This window comes from Rattus norvegicus, chromosome 18, assembly GCF_021556685.1.
Source record: "Rattus norvegicus strain SHRSP/BbbUtx chromosome 18, alternate assembly SHRSP_T2T, whole genome shotgun sequence".
Taxonomy (NCBI): Eukaryota; Metazoa; Chordata; class Mammalia; order Rodentia; family Muridae; genus Rattus; species Rattus norvegicus.
In genome coordinates, this window is record NC_141551.1 from 53539362 (window position 1) to 53561470 (window position 22109).

General features: G+C 44.0%; 1 protein-coding gene across 1 annotated transcript in view; it reads right to left on the minus strand.

Moving 5' to 3' along the window:
- Positions 1-22109, minus strand: part of Fbn2 (fibrillin 2) — a 205397-nt gene that overhangs the window by 44559 nt on the left and 138729 nt on the right. The window contains 16 exon segments of the mRNA NM_031826.2: positions 772-924; positions 1526-1651; positions 2654-2779; positions 3228-3296; positions 3997-4158; positions 6232-6354; positions 7267-7389; positions 10375-10500; positions 12047-12169; positions 14455-14577; positions 16709-16834; positions 17553-17678; positions 17829-17951; positions 18372-18497; positions 20184-20309; positions 21116-21244. Of these exon segments, the coding sequence (NP_114014.2) occupies positions 772-924; positions 1526-1651; positions 2654-2779; positions 3228-3296; positions 3997-4158; positions 6232-6354; positions 7267-7389; positions 10375-10500; positions 12047-12169; positions 14455-14577; positions 16709-16834; positions 17553-17678; positions 17829-17951; positions 18372-18497; positions 20184-20309; positions 21116-21244 (2010 nt within the window).

Here is a 22109-nt window from a genome sequence, read left to right on the forward strand (position 1 = left end):
CATTGCAGGGCTGGAGACAGACCTTAGTGGTAAAGGGTACTGTCTGTCCGTCTGCCTTCAGCTCCCAGCACCCACAGGGTAGACCACTGCCGTCTGTGACTCTAGATGCCCCCTTCTGGCCTCTGCAGGCACCAGGCACAGAAATACATAAAGGAAAACACCCATGCACATGAAATATAAAATAATTTTAAAATGTAGTCATGTAAAGTTTCCTTCTGTGTTGTGGGGAAAACTGCACAAGGAACACATTCAAGGGATGGTGTAGGCAGCTTTTTCATGAAATATTTTTATATATTTTCAAGCAAAGTTTCATTAAAAATTAGGTTTTTAACATGTTTCAAGATTTAATTGAAACAACTGCTATTGAAGTTGGTAGCTTTTAAGTTACTTTGCCAAAATATTATACCTTCCATGTTTAACACTGTGACAAACAATAGTTTCTTAATAAATTCATTTTGTATGTATGTATGTATGTATGTATGTATGTATGTATGTATGATTGAATGAATGAATGGCCAGTCTTGTTTGATAATGATTGTAAATAGGTCAAGGCTATAAACTCTTAACAATGATGTCTCTTTTCAAGATTTGGACATTATGGGACATGTCTCGGGAGTTACTGTTGGGCTCTCAAAGTGTGTCATGTCATTTGGGAAATCAAGCCTTTTGAGTCTCTCTGGGACTGAGAGCATCTCTGGCTGCAGTACGCACCCACTGTTACGGTGTCACTGACGGATCTTTCAGCAGAGCGTGAGCTGTGCGCTTGCTTACCTGTCCCCGGCGTAGGGCATGGCTCACAAGGTTTGTTCCAGGCCTTGCCGACGTTGTACGTGCAGCAGCACATCCTCTTTGTCACATTAAAAGGCAACTCGTTTTCACAAGTGGTCCCGTTGTAGCTTCTGTAGCAAAAGCTTTTCCTCATGTCTACATGGAGAGAAATTGGTCAGGGAGGCGGCCAACTTGTTCTCAGTCAGCTTTCCTGAGTGATACAATTCTGGAAAACATCTATTAGGCTCCTTGTTTTCAGATGGGACATCTCCTGCTTTTAGGCAAGGCATTTTACGGATCATTTTTCACAGGTGACAACGTTTTGTCACGTTTTGCCTTCTCTACTAAACATCCACTTAATTGAAAAAGATATTCATTCATTAATTGGATTGGAAAAGGAGGTAACTGTTGACATTTAAATGCCCTCTCATCTACACAGATGCATTTTTACAAACACAGAGAATCAGAATTGTCTGAGATCTGTTACTCTTTAAAGCTTGATGCTTTGGGTTTTGTTTTTTTTTTTGTTTTTTGTTTTTGTTTTGTTTTTGTTTTTGTTTTTGTTTTTGTTTTTGTTTTTGTTTTTTTTTTTTTTTTTTTTTTTTAGATTTACAGGGCAGCAGTTCACAGGACTCTGAAATGCTTCCTCATTCATAAAGACTTAGTTTCCAAACTTTCTGGACCAGCAATTCTGAGAAGGAAGTGCCACAGGTGCAAAGCCAGCAACCTGGACTCAGGCCCAGTGAGGGCTACTGACCCATGCAGTTGTGTCCTCCGTTGACTTGCATGTACTCGGGCGGGCAAATGCAAGTGTAATTCCCCAGAGTGTTGTAGCAGGTTCCAGGTCCGCACACGCCGGGATGGGCGAAGCACTCATCAATATCTACAACAGGCAAGAATGTCTGTGAGCTAAGATGGCTCTGCGGATTTATACAGGGTAGCTTACTAAACAGATTACAGGTGACTCCCTAATTTCACGTTTATAAGATTCAGAAATAAAAAAAATACCCCAAACAACGTGCTTACATTTACATGCCACACATTTAAGACAAAGATAAAAAGCTCCTAACCCTAAAAATACTATGGATTACAAAAACAGACCAAAGAGGCAAATGAATTACAAATTTGCCTCATGCCTGTAGACATTTGTGGAAATCCACATTCTCCAAGAGGAATTTCTTTGAAGTCTGCCCCTCCCCCCATCCCTATGCCATTTGAATTAAATTTTAACAGCAACTTTAAACTGAATGCAGGCTATGAGATCCTCCTTTCAAAGTACAAGCCTCTCACTGGGTCTCGCTGCAGGGTAGCTACTGGGTCTTTCCCTTACTAAATCACTTTTCTTTCAGATGCATTTGACTAACAAGTTCAAAACTAAGGGATGTAATGGCAGCAACAATGAACATTCTTAACATTCAGCTTTCCAGGCAGCCTCTCATCCCACACAAAACACTGATGCTATATTGATGCCAGCCAGAACTTGAGGGAACAACAGTCACCTAAAAATAAAATTATAACTGGCATGTGGCAAGGGCTGGGGGGTGGGGAAAGAATCTGTACGACATTCCAACTTCTTTATATTATATCCAACATTTAGAAATTAGCGACAAATATTAACTTACATTCACATTTAAGTTTACCTGTTGCTACTTAAAATTATTGTCAGCGTCTACTACTTCATATATAATTCTATTTTCATCAGTCATTTTACTCGGAAAAAATTTTCTGTAAATCATTGCAAATGAGCCACAGATTGGATTTATCACTGTACAAATGCTCCAGAAGAAAAAAAGAAAAGCTATTAACAGTCTCAACAGATCCCTCCTGAAGGCTGCAGGACCAGGAGGGGAGACACTGTGGTAGGGGACAGCCCAGGCTTCCTCACCTTCACAGATGCGGGTTTCTTCACTGAGGTAGTAACCCTGTGGACACTCACACTGGAAGCTCCCGAAAGTGTTGATACAGTTTCCACCCTGGCAGAGCCCTGGTAACTCCTGACATTCGTCAATGTCTACAAGAGGAGACAGTCCATCAACGATAAAAATCTATGACCAAAGAGTCAATATCGCAACTTTCAAACGTGACATCCTGTGTGGACCACAGGCATCTGCACACCTAAAGGAATGAATGCCCTTCGGTGCTGGGTTTATTCAGACTGTGATTTTCTTGCCTTTGTTGCAGGCCTGCTGTTTTCTGAGGAGAGTAATCAAAGCAAGCTGTGGGTAATTTGCTGGGGACAATGTAACAAGGTTTTCTCTGCACAGCAACTGAACACCAGATGCTGGAATGGATGGCTACTTCTTGGTAAAACTCTTGCTTAGCATGTGTGTGACAGGCTGCCTACCTGCAGTTGGGTACATGAATCCTTCTGGCATAGCTTCCCACTAACTTTCGCCCCAGGTCCCTCTAACTAGGCTGTTGCTTATTTAAGTCTACATGGCATCTGGCGATGAACTTACCTTCTAAGATGATCGTGATGGGGTTCGGCCTAAAGCCTTCCCCACCAGGACACAGCGTATAGTACTCAGCTGCAAAACAATGGAAAACAAAAGGTTTGATTCCTGGATCCAGGCGGTAGAGACAATCACTTCCAAGCTCAAATCACACAGCCTCAGGGGTGTCTGTATTTTTCTTTGTGTCCCTTTAAACGCATTTTCGATAATGTGCATCATCTTTTATTCCAAAATAGCATTACTTCAATGACAGGCAGTAGGGTAAAAAAAGCCATTTGTCTGTTTAGTTTGTTTTTTCTAAAAAAGCATTTCCCTTTAGATAATTCATATCACAAATATTTTGGCAAGTAAATAAAAAAAAATGCCAGGAGTCTGTGGTACAAAGGTCTGGGTCCTGTACATGTCGGAACACATGGTTTCTTTTAAAGTGCTCTGTGACTGACTTCAGGATACACTCCATTTATGAACCTGAACTAATAACCTCCAAGAAGGACTGGGAACAGCCTTCATCTGCGATACCACGCATAATCGGTATTATGGCCATTCAGATTGGATTGTGGTTAAGATTTAAAAAAAAATAAGAAAAACATAACGGAAAAAAACAGGAAGGACAGAAACAAATTCCTTTTCTATAAAACACTCTTGACTGATTTCAGCATAAGCATTGACAATAGTCCAAGGCCACCCCTCCCATGGCCCACAGTCCTGGAATACAATAGCAACTTGTTTCTAGATCCCGGAACAGAAGTTTCCTTCCTCTTCCTGCCATACTTACTGCTGTTTACAGGGGGGCACGTCTCACAGGGGTTTCCCCAGGCCTTCCCCAGGGAGCAGCAGCAGGAGGAGCGACTGACACCCACGCCGACCTCTGTGTTGCAGGACAGACTCCCATCTCCTCGAGGACCAAACTTCAGGTAACAGTTGCCCACTCGGTTGTCTGCAGAGGAGCAACAGAAGAGCTTAAAGTGGTCCCCACCGTGGGGAGAAATCCTCACGAAGACATGCAAAGGACAAAGTTCAAGGTTCTGCATGCTGACAGGGAAGGCGCATCCTAACTGCTAGCACAGTGCAATCTCTCGCTATAAACTTCGGCTTTTAAACCTCGAATGATCAAGTCAGCCATAAGAGACAGTAACAAGCAGCAGTCACTAGAAAACACAGACAGATGTCCATAAATTCGCGCTCTAAACAAGACAGCGAGGCAGTTCTTCTTTGGGGGCCCTCTGGACATTTCAAGCAGGGCGAATAGAAGAGAAACTGGGGGGTTAGTAATCTGCTTCATGAGTTTGTGAAGAAATACAGACGGGTCTCAGAGACATACAAATGTAACCAAGTCTGTAACATAGTAACAAGACCTTTCACCTGCATCCTCTGCTGGTTTTACTTCAATCTTCACTGCGACATTTGCAGATTCTTCAGAGTTTGCCAAACTACATCTCTCTGAAGACTCCTTGTCTCTATTTATAGTTACCATCTTGAACGCTGGCTTTAGATGGTGCTCCCCCGCCCCCAAATCTGTGCCCTCAAGGTCAACATTCTCTCACCTTTCTTTGAGTTCTAAACCTTTCTGCCTATTTCTTTATTAGTTATTTCCAAGTCAACATGCCCAGCAACCAAACTGGATACTCCTCCCTCTGTTCACCAGTCTTAGGGGCTTTCAAGCGATGGAACTTTCCACTTTTTTCAGCTGTCCAGCCTTGCTGCCATTTCTAATCCTTTACTCTCATTCCCCCGTGACACCAGAAATAATAAGGCTTGATAACTCTATCGTCAAGATGCATCTCGCAACTGACGTCACCGCTGCCTTTTCCCCTTAGCCTGATTTCCAGTTATCAGCATCTTTTAAAACCTAGATTATTGCAGTGGTTTCCTAACCCATATCTCAGTTTCCATCTCTGGCCCAAGTCCAGTCTGTTTTTGCCTTTGTAGCCAAAGTAATTCTTCAGAAGAACTGTTTTGGGCCAGGCCACCCCCAAGAGGTCTCATCCCAACCAGAGTATTTTGAAAGCTTTTATGAGTCCACAAAGTACCTTTTACTTCTGGCTACACACAGCACAGCCATCTGGCTGCTTCCCATTGTTAAGACTTCATTTGTTTCTGTTGCCAAATCTTGGGTACAGAGAACGAGTTAACTCCTCGTCCCTTCCCTTTTGGGTTTGGATTCATTCAACATTCCTTCCTTTCTTTTTTCCCTTTTCAAATCTTCATTCTCCACTCCTGTTTTGCTTTTCCTGCTGGACCATTCAAATGACCTGCTAGCAGCTTTTGCATGTGCTCTCATAAAAACGATCTTTAATGTGTTCGTTTAAAATTTCAATAAATGACATTTCTGTCATATGTCTGAGAGCTAGTGTCTAATCATGTGCTCTGTGGACAAACTGTGTATGGGCTCTATGATGTCCAAGTGCTTATAATTCTTACTTGTTTGGAGATAAGGTTATACCCTGCAGTACGGGCTGGACTCTAATGCACAATCCTCCTGCCTCAGCTTCCTGATAGCCTGGATTGCATTTTTAAAAACCTGCACAGTTTATTAAATTGGTTTCTTACTCTGTATCACCACAAATCTTACACATATCTGTGAAAGAGTCAGTGTGTTAATATCTTTGGCATATGAAACTTATGGTTCATAAGTTCTTCAGAAGTAAAGATTGTTGTCCTTTATTATCTGCAATCAGTGGATCCTTTGTATTGTTTTAAAATAATTTTAAAATAGGGTTTATAGAAGAGCAACTCTATACTGAGAAAAATCATTGATTATTTTAGTAAGGACTTAGTCATTACTCACGTAAATATTTACTACCTCCTTTCTTGGTTTTGTACTCGAAATTGTCCTTTGTAATTACTTGGAATCATCTAGAGTGTTTCTTAAGGGAACAGGCTGTTTATCTTTAAATACATATACATACATATCTTTAAATGACAGATACATATTATATAAATCATTGTCAACAGAGTTTAAATATTCAATTTTATGTGATCCTATTCATTTCATTTAACTTTCACTTACCAACGCAGCCCACACCAGTGGGGTTCAGCTGAAAGTCAGGCGGGCAGTTACACTCATAGCGACCAGGTGTGTTCACGCATAGGCCATTGACACAGTTTATGGGATCTGCGCACTCGTCAATATCTGTGAACATTTAAGATGCCCGTGTTAACATCTTTACTTTGATATAAAAAGCGCTAATCCAAGGAACTGAGTGGACCACTTTCCCAAGTTACTAAAGGTCATTGTGAAGGACTCAGCTAAGTGGCGATTAAGATTCGCCATAAACTCAAAATAGGATGTCTAATGGTAAGGCTTTTCTGTGTGCATGGTGAATACATGCGTGGTGCATCTCTGTCTCTGTCTGTTTCTCTGTCTCTGTCTCTCTCTGTCTCTGTCCTCTCCTCCCCCCCTCTCTCTCTCTGTGTGTGTGTGTGTGTGTGTGTGTGCATTTGCAGAAATTAGGGGGTAGAAACTGGTATTATACTCTATAGTCCTGGCTCACTATGAAGAAAGTCCTGGAACTCAGAAAATTACGATATTTTCAACAATGTCATTTAATATCCTATTATGTAAGTGATAAGCAAAAGTTTCAATTATGAGGAAGAAGAATTATGTGCTTAAAAAAAGAGAGAGGAGAGTCCAGTGAGAAGCTCCACAGGTTCAGAGCCTCTTCAGCCCAATGGACGCTCACTGAGAGGCACCCACCATGGTTCTAGTCAATTTTGGCATGTGATGGCTTTCATTTGCAAGGTTGTCTACAGTAAATTAAAAAAAAAAAAAACATGCTATAGAAGTAAAAGTTCACACACACACACACACACACACACACACACACACACAATTGCTATTTTTGTTTTGAATGATGAAGTTGCTTCTCTAAACACAAGACTGTTTCAGAGTAGAGAGTGAGTGTACCAGGGTGCACTTTTTTCTTTCGGGAATATGCACGGCCCAAGGTACAGACGACTCAAGAAAGCTTTGAGGAGCTTATCTTTAGTGTGGAATGCCAGTGCCAAACACAGAGAGCACACAGTAGGTCCTCGCTGACATTACCTGTGCAGTTGCCTCCTGTTCTGTCCAGTTCGTAACCATCGTCACAGATGCAGTGAAACATCCCGGGCAGATTGTTGCATGTCCCGAAGACGCAGATATTTTGGAAGGAGCATTCGTCAATATCTGAAGACAAAAAAAATTTTTTTAAAGTTTTTTATATGTAACAATGAAGTTTTCTAAATTCTCAGATATTTATGAGCAGTCACGTTTTTCTCTGTCATTCCCCACCCCCCGGATAAATAGTATAAATGGTAAATATGTCTTATCCATGGGATAAGAAAGATATACAACAGGTAACTATTTTGACTCAATGGGTTTCTCATGCTTTCCCCCCTTCTGCAGTGTTAGGGACCTAACAGAGAGTCTCACATGTGCAAGTGCTTCCCCACTGAGCTGCGCCCCAGACCTGCGCGTCTAATATTGTAACTGTCTAGATTATGACATACTCAAATAGGAAGAACCGGCTTAGGCAGTATTAGCAAAGTACAAGAGTTAAATGCAAACTCGTCAAGTGAGTGAAGCTTTAAAAAGCAAAAACAACAAAAGGTTTTACATAATGAGGGCAAACGCACACATTTTGTAGTTGGCAAATCGAAATATGAAATTCAGTAACACTAGATATTAAAGATATTGGTGAAATGTCTAACACTTTTTAAGTTTTTATTTTATTTTGTAATCTGACATATTACCACAAAATCGTTTATAAACACTTAGAGAAGAATACTGTTCCTTATGCCATGATACAACCCAGTTCGGTTCACTACCCATAAATGTCTACATATTTTATTAAAATACCTCTGCTAACGATCTGAAGAGGTGGCTCAGCAGTTAGGGCTGCACTGCTCTTCCAGAGGACCTGAGTTCGCTTCCTAGCAGCCACCCTGAGCGACTCACAACCACCTGTAAATCTGGCTTCAGAGGTTCGAGTCCCTCTTCTGGGCTCCATGGGCACCCACACTCCCAGGCACACACACCACCCTACTCCACAACACACATATCCATGTAATCAGAGCGAGAAATCCAAAATGTCTATTTCTACTAAAGCCAGAAATTCAGCTAATAAAGCTATTTCATGAGGCTGAAGCCCAAGGGCAATACATATGAGGTTATCACTCTTACATGCATGTGTAAACAAAGGCACAATATGGAGTAGACACTGAGCTGTAGAAATAATGTGTTCACACTCAAAAGAGGGTTGAGAGTTTCATATGTAAACTGCCCAATAATTGAGAGGAGGTAGCCCACCCCTGACATTTTAGGCTAGATGAGAAAAGTCGTTCTTTTTTAAGGAAATGATTCTTTTTAAATGATTTTAAATATTACATTATTTATTTAGAGTGTCTGTGCAGATGTATATGTGTGTGTGTGTGCATGCGTGCACGCGCACCCACATGTGTGTTGTGCATGCACATGTGTGTGCATGTCAGAGCTTGTGGAAATCAGCTCTCTGTTCACCAGGTGGGTCCCATGGACAGACCTCACGCCATCAGCCTTGTAGGCAAGCACCTTTACTTGCTGGGCCATTCTTCAAGCTCCATAGACAGGCCATTTCAAATTGCTATTTTGAAACAGTTGTATCTTAAAAGGATCTTCTAGTCATTTAAAATCGTTACACTGATTTATTCCAACTATCTTAGGTTTAAAAGGTGCCGTTCAAGTTGTGTTCTATGTTCAGCTTATATTCAGGTGTATCCTGTCCTTTGCTGGGACAAGAAAGCTGTCGTCTAAGGAGAGAGAGCAATGAATTCCTCATGAAGGTTGCAACAAAACTGTTGGTAGTCGTGGGTGGAGAGATGGGGTCTTCTTTTCAAGCACACACTTCGCTCTCCAATGAGCTTTATCAAAAGCATCCCATTTCTCCTAATGGGGCATCTGTATAAGGGTAGGGTACGGTACCCAAAAATCCAAAAGATACAGAATGTGTTGCTAACAAATGAGGAAAGACTGCCTTCTTCCCCGTGTCCTCTATCTACCACATGCACAGAGGCAATCCACACTGCCAGATGGTGATGTACTCCTCACTGCGTCTAAGGCAATGGTTTCTCTTACGGCCCACTTTTGAGGGTGGGGCAGGGCTCAGCTTGGCTTTGGGCCTCCCCAGTACAGTTGGCGTTTGGTTAATACTGATGATGCATTCGTCTGCCATTCCCTCCACACTGTGATAGAGGAACGGCCTCAGATCTGTTTCAGTTTAACACCTTTGCCCTGTTGTTAACTTAAGGGGGGCGGGAGAGAAGGAGGAGCCCAAGTTGGAGCTAAGAGGGTCACTTATGTTTTTATTTTTTTAGGGTTTGTGTGACTGACAGATTTTTTTGAAGCTCCATGGTCTCTCAACAAAACTAACTTTTTTCCTTCTTCGTTCCTGTTGTATTTCCTATCGCATGTTGATGGCCCAAACGACGTGCAATGTGAATCAAATCTCTAACTGGAGGGAGAGAATCCAGTTTTTCTCCCTTGGACAGAGAGCATTTTGGACATGAAGCGCCATTTTTAGGAAAGAGAGAGGATTTGTTTTGCTTTACTCCTGAGCAGAAGTCAACGAGTCCTTGATGGATGTGTGAGGGTCCTAGTCTCGGGCATACACGCGGCAGACTCAAACATGAAAGGAAATGCCATAAACGAGCTACTTAGACTTTGCTGAGTGTGATAAACACTGACAGCCAAAGCAGGCAATAATTGATTGCCACTTAAAAACGGAGCGGTGTGTCACATGTCATTCATTGAGTGAAACAAAAGGAAAAAAGGAAGTTGTTTGGAATGGAGAGGAGGAGGGGTGGAGGGAGAGAAAGAAGAAGAGGAGGGTAAGGAGGAGGAAGAGGAGAAGGAAGAGAAGGAGAAAGAAGAGGAGGAAGAGATGAGGAGGAAGAGGAGGAGGAATTGGAGCCAAACTTCCAACTATTGGTTTTTGGCCAGAAAAATTTCCTAAGAGATGAAAGCCAGCTTCCTCACTACTCATTCCACAAAACAATCCATGCTTAAACGAGTAGCTTTTATATGTGCAGCATGTGCTGCTGTTTCTGCTTCCAGGTGAAGCCCGTTCCAGGTCTCCTGGTTTCCTTCGATGTAGCTGATCCAACTGGAAAGTGAATTGGAAGCGTGGTGACCCACCTTGGCAGGACCTGCTGTCTGAGGCTGGGGTGAAGCCCATCTCACATTCGCAGCGGTAAGCTCCCGGGACGTTCAGGCACTGGCCATTCTCACAAAGGTTTATGTTTTCCGCGCACTCATCAACGTCTGCAGAATAAAAAGACATCTCTGTTAAGTTCCAAGTCTTGCCACATGTTTTTTTCCCCCTGATGAAATTGGTTTTAGTGGCTGGAGCTTGTGTCCATCAGCCTGAAGCAACGGTTGACTCCGTTCACTAGAGTTGGGATGTGTGGCCTGAGATCAGAGAGCCATAGCTTGCATTCAGAACACTCAGCTAGAATATATATTGATAAGGTTTCTTTCACTTCTCCTTCATGCCCATTGATAAATCAGTATTAAAACAATATTAGTTGACATGACCAAGAGCTCTGGAATTCTGTTCATTCATTTGGAAGCACAGCCATGCACCTTTCTGGCTTCCCTAAGGGGAAGGGGCTTAAAGACAATTAGAGACACTATAGAAACAAAGTTTCCTTTTTATCCCTAACATCTGATTAAAATTACATAGGCAGACACTTTTCACAGACCTTGCAAATGATTTACTTAATTCTCTGAAGCGGCAGAGAGACGGAGGAGAGAAACCAGTGTTTACTGAACCAGTGTTACCAGGCGATGTGGCTGTTACCTGGCATGCATCTTTCATTGAGTTCACCAGGCACAGCCAGGCGCCAGCAGCCAACAGAGCTGCAGGGGTCCCTTTGAACCCCAGATGTGTTTGCCATCAAAACCATTCTTTCTTTGATACACACACAAAGTGGCACATACAAAGTCCAGGAAATACAAAGTAGCCAATGCTTTAAAGAGAAGGACTACCAAATAAACACACTTTCTTAAAAGGGGACCTTGAAACTGATGAGTTCTGTACTCTGATGAGTTCCAAGCTCTGAATTATTACAGATTTAGTATTATAATAGTGAAATTAAAGTATGATTGAAGATCAGCTCATAAAGCATAGGTAATTTTCTTGCCTGAAAGGACGACCTAGTCTTATGTATGCCTTAATGAGACAGCACTTCACCCTTGAGCCCTGGGGAGGGGCAGGAGTGAAATAGCAGTCTGTATGGACAGCCTCTTACTCTGAAGTTTCCTAAGTGCTTTGCTCTTGGTCCTTTCAAAACCGTGGAAACTCCGAGGAGGAGAAGAGTCAGCTTTGACAACCTATCTTTGAAGGACACATTACACATCCTGTCTTCAAGAACTGAGAGGTTCCCCAGGATTGTCCACTTAATGATAAAATGTACTGCTATTTTAAGACAAGAAGAGCTGAAGTCACATAGGCCACTCATGTGCTGAAGTTTCCAGCAGGGGAAGCCGGGAGATACCGTGGACCCAGGTGGTTATCCAAAGCCTGCGTTCTCCCGACCATTACTTTATAGAGCAGTAATAGATAATGCCAGTTATCAACACAACAGGAGGTGATATATACCATTCCTTTAGAACACCCACCAATGTCACGGAAGCCTTTTTAGGCGTCTGTGTTTAATGGATAAAGAAAAGTATGCGGCCATTTGTAGGTAAAGCATAAACACCGAAACAATCATTTCATCCTTCTCATGGTTTTCTTCAAACAAGGAGAGCACATTTGGTGTTCTGCGCTGAACACATGGGAGCACACCTCGGGTCTGTCACTCACCTGAGCAAGTAAAGCCGTCTCCCGTGAAACCCTCCGAGCAGGCACATCGGTACGAGCCTGGGGTGTTGACACACTGGGCGTTTATGCTGCACTGATGGGTTCCATTCGAGCATTCATCCAGATCTGTGTGGCAAGCAGGCACAACCAAGAAGATCAGAGAGAAGGTGGTGCGGTCTAATGCACGGGAAGGGTTTGGCTTGTGGAGATTCCGAGCCAGTCCAAATGGACTCTGGCTTAGTTTATCTGGAAGGGCACTGCTCAAAGTCCCTAAGATTTTAGGTTCATAATCCAAAATGTTCACGTCGTAACTGTGGCCCCAGCTACTGATTCGAGAGTTGTGGGAGGGATTTAAGGAAAACTGGGCTTGGATTTCACTCTAACCTCCATGTATCATGGCTTTTACTACTGGTTCCTTGATCACTGGGAGAGGATTTGCTTAAGGTAACAATGATTTCCACAGGAGAGAGTCACCACGTAGTTTTAAATTTCTTTTGAAAGAAGGGAAGAGAGACAAAGTTCTTGATCTCATGGAACTAATGGGTTATTGGAAAAGATGGATGTCAAATACAGAAAAGAAAGAATTGTGTGTCTTTCTATGTACTATTAAGAAGGTTACAGAAACAACCTAATCTGGATCACATGGGACAAGGGAGGTCTATTGAAGAAGCAAGTTTTTATCAGCTTCAGACTCCCTCTCCAAGGATGAGGAAGCCTGGTCTCTAAGAATAGAAGGAGAGGAGAGTGCTTCTCCTAGACAGCAGCACACACAGGGCCACTAAAGAGGGAAAGTACAGGATGTGGCAGTTGGAGGGGCAAAGAAAGCACAGTACAGGGGCCAGGGCAGTGGAAGCTGAGGCCAGAACATGCTGCGGCGACTTAGAACCCGGGGTTGCTCCTAAAGTTAAAGAGTTAAATTGTGAGAGGAGGCTTAAGGGTTCTGCCACTTTAAATATTTGAAGGATAAGTTGCAGGAGGATCATGGAGGGAATATGGGCCAGGGAGAGGGGAGAATGGAGGAAGACAGGGAGAGGGAAGAGGAAGAGGAGGGATGGGGTGAGGATTGAGGGGGAAGGAGACAGAAGGAGGGAGGAGGAGGAGGAGGAGGAGAGGGGATGGGGCAGGTAGGGGGAGCAAGGGGAGGGGAAGCAAATGACTTGAGCGCAGGATGAAAATGGAAAGGAGGAATGGGTATAGGAGAACAGGTGCCTGAACCCTGTAACCCTGTCATGGGGCTGGCAGTCAGGTGACAGGTAGCCAAGCTGACAGATTGGCATGAAGAACATGAATAGGAACACACACACACACGCACACGCACACGCACACGCACACGCACACGCACGCACACACACACACACACACACACCAAGAAAACCCCTCAAAACCCCAAACAAAACAACAACAAACTAGCAGGCCTATGAGACAGGGAAAAAGACAGGAATGAGGACAGGCATGGAAAGTCATGAGATTATGCTAGTGGGATGGCTGGCTAGGAAATGGGCTTCTATTAGACCCGGGGAAGCCGACTCAGGGTGTTACACAGCAAGGTCATTTGGAAACTATGATGATACACGCTCTGTGAACTGGCTTTAAATATTTGACAAGTATGAAACACTTGGCAGAACAGGCAGGTTTTATTCAAATTAATTCACATTATTGGTAAGAGATATTAAGGGTTCCTGCTTTAATCCTTACTGTGGGGCCCATAAGCTTTTACTGCAACTTCATCATGGGGAGGTTAGCTCAGACTGCTTTTTTTTTTTTTTTTAAATTGACCCGGGTAATTGTTACCACCTGGAAATATTCTTTGCTGCTACAGCATGGGCATATTAAATAGCTCTGTGAATGACACCCAGGGTATAATCCAGTCCTCTGCCTTGGGGCTCTACAATGTTAGGCTTCAGCTCAAGAATTCCAGCACTCGGGGAAAAGATTTCCCTATTCTCTCTTTTCAAGCTAGACTTCTTGGAATTCAAGAAAATACTCAGCGTTGCCTGCAAGAACGATCCTATCTGCTAAGAACTGTTCCTTTACTCCCATGTCAAGGCCACGTGAGAGACCCCTCTGCATTCTCCATTTACTTCACTCCACACTGTGTAAAGACTGGGAAACATAGCAGTCTTTTTTTCATGGTACAGCTGTTTAGACCACTGGCTGCACATCCAATCATTTTTACTGAGCAACGTGCATGAAGAGGCAGAGGCCAAAGCATCCTGTTGTAATTCGACCATGTATATTAAACCTGAGGAAACACCCAGGCAGGAATGATCCCTACGACCAAAGGTAGATTTGATTTACAAGAGACTAAGTGGACAGGAGCGTGTTCCTGCTGGAGGTGTGTGGATTAATAAGCGTGCAAAGAACAGTAAGGACACCGGCCTTTCCAGAAGGGTCTTTGTCTGCAAACTCACCAATGCATTTGATGCCATTTCCCACCCAGCCTTCTCTGCAGCTGCATTTGAAGCTCCCAGGGACATTCAGGCACGAGGCATGCATGTCGCAGTTGTGGGCGCCAATTTCACACTCGTCCACGTCTGGGAAACCAGGGTGAGAAAGAAAGACATGAAGAAGATGAGGCATGAGCTGAATTCTACTTCCAAGGTCGCTTCTGAAAAGACAACCATTTAGGATAAACACGAGACTGCAGAGAAAGCACTAAGACTGCTTTTCGTCTTCAGTTCTTTTTTATTCCATTAAGGTCTATAACTTCATGATCATAACCGAACTGGCCCTTCGTTATGGGAACTTGCTAGCCACTTCCTCCTGGAATGAGAAAGTTGTTGACCCTGGATCTGAGTGTCAGTCCCCACATTAGAAAGGCCCAGACAGAACTCTGCGGGAAGAACATGAAGATACGTATTCAGGAGAGACTTTGAGAAAGGCTGTGCTGCTCCCGTCTGGTAATATCTATCACATACTTTTCACGAAGATGAGGATGACAATAAAAAGGAGCCACCCTTCATTTTAAAGGTCACTACCATAATGGGATTCCGTGGTCCAGTGCTTGCTGAGCACGAGTGAGCATCTAAGTTTAATTTCCAGTACCGTACACACAGGTCAATAGTGCATATCTATGTAGAGTTTTTGTAAACTGTCACTTATGTGTATGCTTTTGTTGTTTTGTTTTTCTTTCTTATCTGAGAATATGTGAAGAATGTTCTCTGTGGATGTGATGTGGAAGAGGACCAATGCTTTCCAGCATGTGTTTATTCTCTTAATAATTATACAGAGACACACATGTGGGATCTATTCAGGTGCGTACAGTCACGTGCAACCTAATGATATTTTGTTCAATGAGATTACAACAGTCCCCTAAGCTTACAGTGCCTAGACATGCAGCTGTGCTTGAATAAATATGTGTTTTGATGTTAACATGTTGCTGAACTCATCAAAGGACCCATTTCTTGCAATGTATCCCCACCCCCACTGCAAAGCAGTACACAACTGTGTGGATGTATGTACACATAACATATACACTCATGTAAAGTAGGTAGATTCGGTGCCCCAATGCTTTCTAGCATGTGATTTGTATGTCCTCACAGCTCACTGACCACAAGCCGCCACTGCTGAACAGATACCGCAAACACTCTCGCTGCTATCCTCTTTTTTTTTTTTTTTTTTTTTTTTTAGTAATGATCACACAACAGACCTGCCCTCATCATCTACCTCTATCTGAACGGTCAGCTAAAGGGTCTGCTATAGCCTGAGCTCCTTACTGATGCCTCGAGCAAAATACCATACAGGGACCTTAAAGTGAGCATTCAAGAAACAAGTGGCTCGGGGCTGGGGATTTAGCTCAGTGGTAGAGCGCTTACCTAGGAAGCGCAAGGCCCTGGGTTCGGTCCCCAGCTCCGAAAAAAAGAACCAAAAAAAAAAAAAAAAAAAAAGAAAGAAACAAGTGGCTCGCACCTCGAGTGACGTTTTCTAGTCCCATCTGTACATGAAAGATAAAACTAAACAGTGAAAAAGGAGACAGAAGATAAAATGCATGGGGTGAAGAGGAGTGAACAGAGGGGAAAAAAAGAGAGGTAACTGGAGAGGGGTTGGTTGATGAGAAACCATGGAAGTAAGGCAGTAAAAGTCCAAATAGAACCTTAGAATGTGTTATCCTTTTAACATTGCAAATCAAATGGAACTTTGGATCTTTTAAGTCACTGGTTCTCAACCTGTGGTTCACGATTCCTTTGACATTAGAATGACCCTTTCATAAGAGTCGCCTAAGACACTGGAAAACACAGATATTTATATTATGATTCATAACAGTATCAGAATTACGGGGCAGCAACGAACAATTTTGGTTGGGAGGGGTCACCGCACGAGTGAGGAGCTGTATTAAAGGGCTGCAGCATCAGGAAGACTGAGGACCACTGCTTTGACTTCCCACTTTACATGGGTCCTCCACTTGAGCTGCAACCACGCTGAGCAACTGAATGATGCTGCAAGATCCACCAGAAGCAGGGCAGACTCACCGCTCCTTCCTCCCTAGTGGGTGGCTCAGGCAGGGTGCACCTCAGAGACGATGCGTGGCCTAGCTAAGAGCCAGTTCTCAGCACACCGGCAGGCATTTCCTGGTTGACTGGGTCCTGGGAGTTTGAATGCCAGAATGACATGAGCCCGTGAAACCTCTCTGAGGACGAAGCCAGGAGGACATGGGTGCGAACCTACCTGTGCATCCCGTGGCCCCCTTCTTCACTGAGTAGCCCAGCTGGCAGTGGCAAATGAAGGAGCCCTTTGTGTTCTCACACTCCCCAAACATGCAGATGTTGGGATTCAGGTCACACTCGTTCACATCTGGAAAACGCATTGTATCATTGGGTTACTGTTGTCCATCACCGTCACTGCACTTTAAAAAAAAACCACCCTTTAAACCGAATGTTAGCACAGGGCGGTGACGAGTCGGCAAAATTTAAAATACAGTTCACTTGGAAGATTCAGTCTTGCAGGGTCAGTATCTGTGTGTCTTTAAGGGTTTCTGAAATAATGCTTCCTTCTCAGATTTTCTAGTTCTGGCAAAATGGCTCGCATTTTCAAGACTGAAAGAGTCTTCTTTCTATGCTTGTGTGTGTTCATGCATGTATCAAATCATTTGTTGGAGAGGAGTGCTGCGACATGATCTTCTGCACATAATGAGGTTATCACGTTCATGGATTCATGGCAGCTGTGGTTACTTGCGCAAGAACTGCACAAGCTCAAGCCAGCGAAGGTGGCCCATAGGAGATGGGCGATGTCAAGGCCCAGCCCCTACTGAGGAGCTATGGTCAGTAGAGGGAGGGAGAACCGTTCCTTTTTGGGGGATGTGACCACTGGTAGGATTCCTGAACTCCAGTGGATGTCCCTACACCCATGTACACACAGGCAGCAAGAGCGAGACTCAGAGGCCAAAAACAGACAGTCAAGGTTGGGAGGGAGACATGTTTGAGGAGATAAGGAAGGTGGGGTCAACATGATTATATTCCACTCTGCACGAATAAAGAACAGTAAAAACCTATCATTGGTTTCTGCTACCCACCGATGCATGTTCTCATGTCCATCGACGCCATGAAGCCATCGTAGCAGAGGCAGCGATACTCCCCCGGAATGTTGGTACACTGGCCGCCGTCACAGATGTCGGGGTTGTTTTCACACTCGTCAATATCTGAGGACACAAAGGTAGCCTCGGGTCAAAGCAGGGATGTCTTTCATTGGTGCCGGACACATTTTCTCCCCTCAGCTCTACTGGACCAAGTCTGGAGCCACGTTTGTAACAGAGCAACCACGGCATGCACATGTCTTATCCTGGCCGTACCTGTGCACGATCGTCCGTCTGGCATCAGTGCGTACCCTTCGCTGCAGCTGCATTCGTAGCTTCCTTCTGAGTTGGTGCACTGGGTGTCGCAGCCCCCGTTCATTATCATACACTCATCGATATCTGTGCAGACATTACAGGAGCACATGAAATGCCAAGTCCACACCCACGCATGGCAACGGCTAGCGCGTCTTCCTTTTAAACAGATAGTGACTGACTAGCTTTGGATTTGCCTCCATTGCTGTGTGTGTGATAGAGGATTAAACCATTATTCCTCCTTAAATCCCTATACTTCCTTCTGCGTAGCATTCTATTTCATCTACTGTGCGAGGAGCGAGGAACTGGGGAATATGGTACGTATGGAGTTTGGAGCACTTTTTAATGATAAGGCCAGCAAGTCCTCTGCAAAACCAATAAACCTTCTGGACTGCTGCCTGCATTCATTTACAGTACAAAGGACTGCCGGAAGTGTTAGTTCATATTTGGTGAGGGAGCTTGCTGATCGGAGAGGTGGGAAATGCAGACCAGAGCACCCACCCTTACCTGAACAGCCCTGGCGGTCTGGCGTGGCCTGGTACCCAGGATTGCAAGAACACTGGTAGGTTCCGATCATGTTCACACATTTGCCATTTCTGCAGAGATTGTCGCTCAGGGAGCACTCGTTAATATCTGTGAAAGGCAAACAGAGCCATGCTTTATGCCAGAGCAGGATTACATGAGCCTTTAAGAGCAGGCTTCACCAAAGAAGTGAGTAGGCTAACCTGGGCTATTTGGTAAAAATGTCGGGCCCTCTATTCACCGACACCAGATCTTTTTGTTGTGTTGGAAGCATTCCCTTCTCTGACTAGAATTTCTGTATTTCTGTATGTTTTTACAAGCCCTTGCACATAATACGACTGAGCAATTTTTACTGTTATTTGGTTTTAATTACAATTACATAGCCACAGCAGCTGGTACTTGCTATGGCAGAGTGCGTGGACATAGTGTATACCATAAATGAAGCTTATTACTATTTTATGGTTTATACTGTTGTGCCCACGTAGACTTCGATAGCTGTTTGGGTACGGCCTATACAACTTAAACTATCCTGAAGGAAGATACCAGTTCCAGGGACCAGAGGCATGGCAGTAAGACCTTTGTGTGCACTTTCACGGAGCTGTTTCTGTGCCTGCATATGTGGATTTTCGGTCCACAACTCTTAGTTTAAAACAACCTGGCCCTCACAAATACCTTAAAAAAAATGTGGCCCTTACAAGATAGACAAACAAATTTTTAAAAAAGAGTCATGCAAAAAACATGTGGAATAAATTATTAAATTCCCAGCAAACATCCAGAAAATGGCATACTGATCCGTTTCTATATGCAGAATGCTCATCAGAAGGAATAGGAGTTAGACACAGTGACCCCAGATGGTAAGTAGAAATTATTTCAGACTCACACAGTCACCTAAAGATTATACTGAATAAATCTATGCTTATATTTATTAAGTACACATATACAAAGCATTTGTTTTATGATATACATTGCCCTTTTGAAGAGTAAATTTTTATCCATAAGGTTGATGAACTATAAGCAAGGACGAACTAGACTCAGGCCCAGCCTGTCTAGCCATGGATTCTTCAACCACCGGTATACAATCATATTTCGCACTACCATCAAAATATAAAAAAAAAAAACAACTTAAAACTTTAAATCTGCCCTTCTGAAAATGTCTGCTTAGTGTGTTATTTAAGGTTCCTTTCATGTGCAGCACCGAGATCTCTCTGGCTTGTGAGTAAATGTACGTGCACTGAGAGCCGTGCTCAGACAGTTCTGAGGGCCAGTCCTCCTGAAGACGATGGCCCCTGGCTACGTCAGTGCTGGGCAGCAAGTGTTCTAGAACATGCTAAACACCGTGTGGATTTCCAAGTAGTAGCTGGAATGAGGAAACACCGGAGCACACTCCGGTCATCTTCCTGAACGTGGTTCTTGTAGCGGAACTTACAGGGTCATAAAGCACCAAGGGACCTGTCATGGTCACCTGTGGGTATGTAGACCCGGGTGAGCATGGACTGGACAGAGCAGGGAAGGAACAGGTGTGTGGACAGACCCACAGCTGTCCAGGGAGAGGCCTGGGCAGCTCACTCACAACCTTGCCTGCACAATGGAAGGAACTTATGACGTGGCACAGAAATCTTTCCATGAAGAGCAGCTGAGTGCCCAACCTTCCAGAAAGCAGACACTGCGAACTCAGACGGTGCATTCACTAGACGTGACCCCATTTTTCACCCACTGTGCCGGCTGCATTTTCTTTTCTTTTCTCTTCTTTCTCTTTCTCTTTCTTTTCCTTTTTATATACGAAGGGAGAAAACTCACCTATGCAGTCCTCGCGTGACGGCGACAGCTCGTGTCCCAGTGGGCAGTCACACTGAAAGCTTCCCTCAGTGTTCACACAGGTGCCACCCCTACAAAGGAGAGGGTTACGTTCACATTCGTCAATGTCTGAAAGGTAAAAACGTGAGATTCATTAAAGCACCCTGAGGAAAACACGTTCACACATATAGTACGGGAGAAGGGCCCCTAGAAGTCAGGTGTGTGCCGTAAACGTAAAGACACACCCAATCAGAAATGGGAAAAGCTTTATCTTTTGCTTCAATGTAAAAATTAAGTAACTTTTACTGTCACTGCAGTAAACCACTGAAAAATTTTCATGTACAAGATGATAGCTCACAAGAGGTGATCAATATAACTCTTCCCTTATATCACCATAGACCTGGGTTCATACACTGTTGTCAGTTATTTTAGTGTTTATGGCTTGAACCCAACTACAAAAATTTTTCTTAAAACTCCCGAATGTTTACAATTGGAATGTCCAACCTCTGGCCCTTGGCTACATGCAGCCCAAGACAGTTATAAGTCCAGCCCAGCTCACTGTAGGGACAATCCCCTGTTGCAAAGTGAAAAGGCTGGACCCCCTACAGTGGCAGCATCTTAAGTGCCATAAGTCACTCACGTGAAATAGTGACCCAAACATTTTTCAGTATCACAACTCTAAGACACAGCTCTCATGGAACTGGCAAGGCAGAATACAAACTTAGGGCCAGCACAAGGCTAATTGTTTTAAATAAATGCATCCTGGGTAGTCTGTGTGCTGCTTCCAGCCTGGGGAAGGGATTCTGTAGCCCCTCGTTCTCGGCACACGCCCTGTCGAGGGTGCTGCCATAGCCTTGAAGCCAGCAGAGGCACAGCAGACGAGTATATACAGTTGTCAGGTTCCAGGCCAGCCAGGAGGGTCTGGCCATGCTTACCCATGCAATTCTTCATCATCATGAAGCCGCTCTCGTAGCCCTCAAAGCACTCGCAGTCAAAGCTGCCTGGCGTGTTGACACAGATGCCACTGCCACAGAGGTCAGGGGAGATCCTGCACTCATCAATGTCTGCCCACGAGTTCAAAAGAAAAGAAAAAAAGAAAAACACAGAATGAGGTAAGAGAGTGCTGGAGGGACGGGGCCTTCTAGGAGAGGGTGCTGCACATTTGAAACTTTGGGAAATCAGGGCTGAGAGTAGCAAGAAATGTTCTGAAGAGATAGGGACGAGGGGGACCAGGCCTTCATCAGGCACATTCCTTTCTCCAACTGTCAAAACTGTCATGGTCAACCGGCAGGTGGGGCCTGTGTGTCTTTGAATTCTGAAATGTGGCCTTCTCTTTGTGGCTTAGATGTAGTAACAGAGAAGAGACCACACGACTCCTACGTGGCCCAAGTGAGGAGACAGTGAGTTCACATGGGAGGAAGCCACAGGTGTGCATGGGGACTACTGTTCATTCTGCTACCTCAGCCAAGGGTGGGAGCGTGTGGACAGGGAACCCTGATGCTACTCAGGGTTGGCTGGCAGGACAGAGAGAGGCACCCTCCACGGCAGACACAGCGCACTCCTCCAGCCAGAGTATGCAGACACAGCAGGGCCTGGAGTGAAGCCACTATGGGATCTGTGTCACAGTCGGATGAGAAGGGCTTACCCAGCTTTCCAAAAATAAAGAAAACTTACGTGCTCATGTTTTGCTATGTGTCCTATATGACTGTTAGACTCATTAGCAGTATATGGGCACTCTCAGAAGGTTTGGAGAAATCTCTCGAACCTGTTATGTATTTTCAGTACAGCAATTTTGAATCCGCACAAAGCATATTTAAGAAAACACGAGCTACATTTTTAAAAAAAAATAAGTCTCAATAAAAGAAATTCTCTGCCACTGTCTTGCTAAAATATGTATTGATTTATTAAGGTGGGCTCTCACTGGCCTGA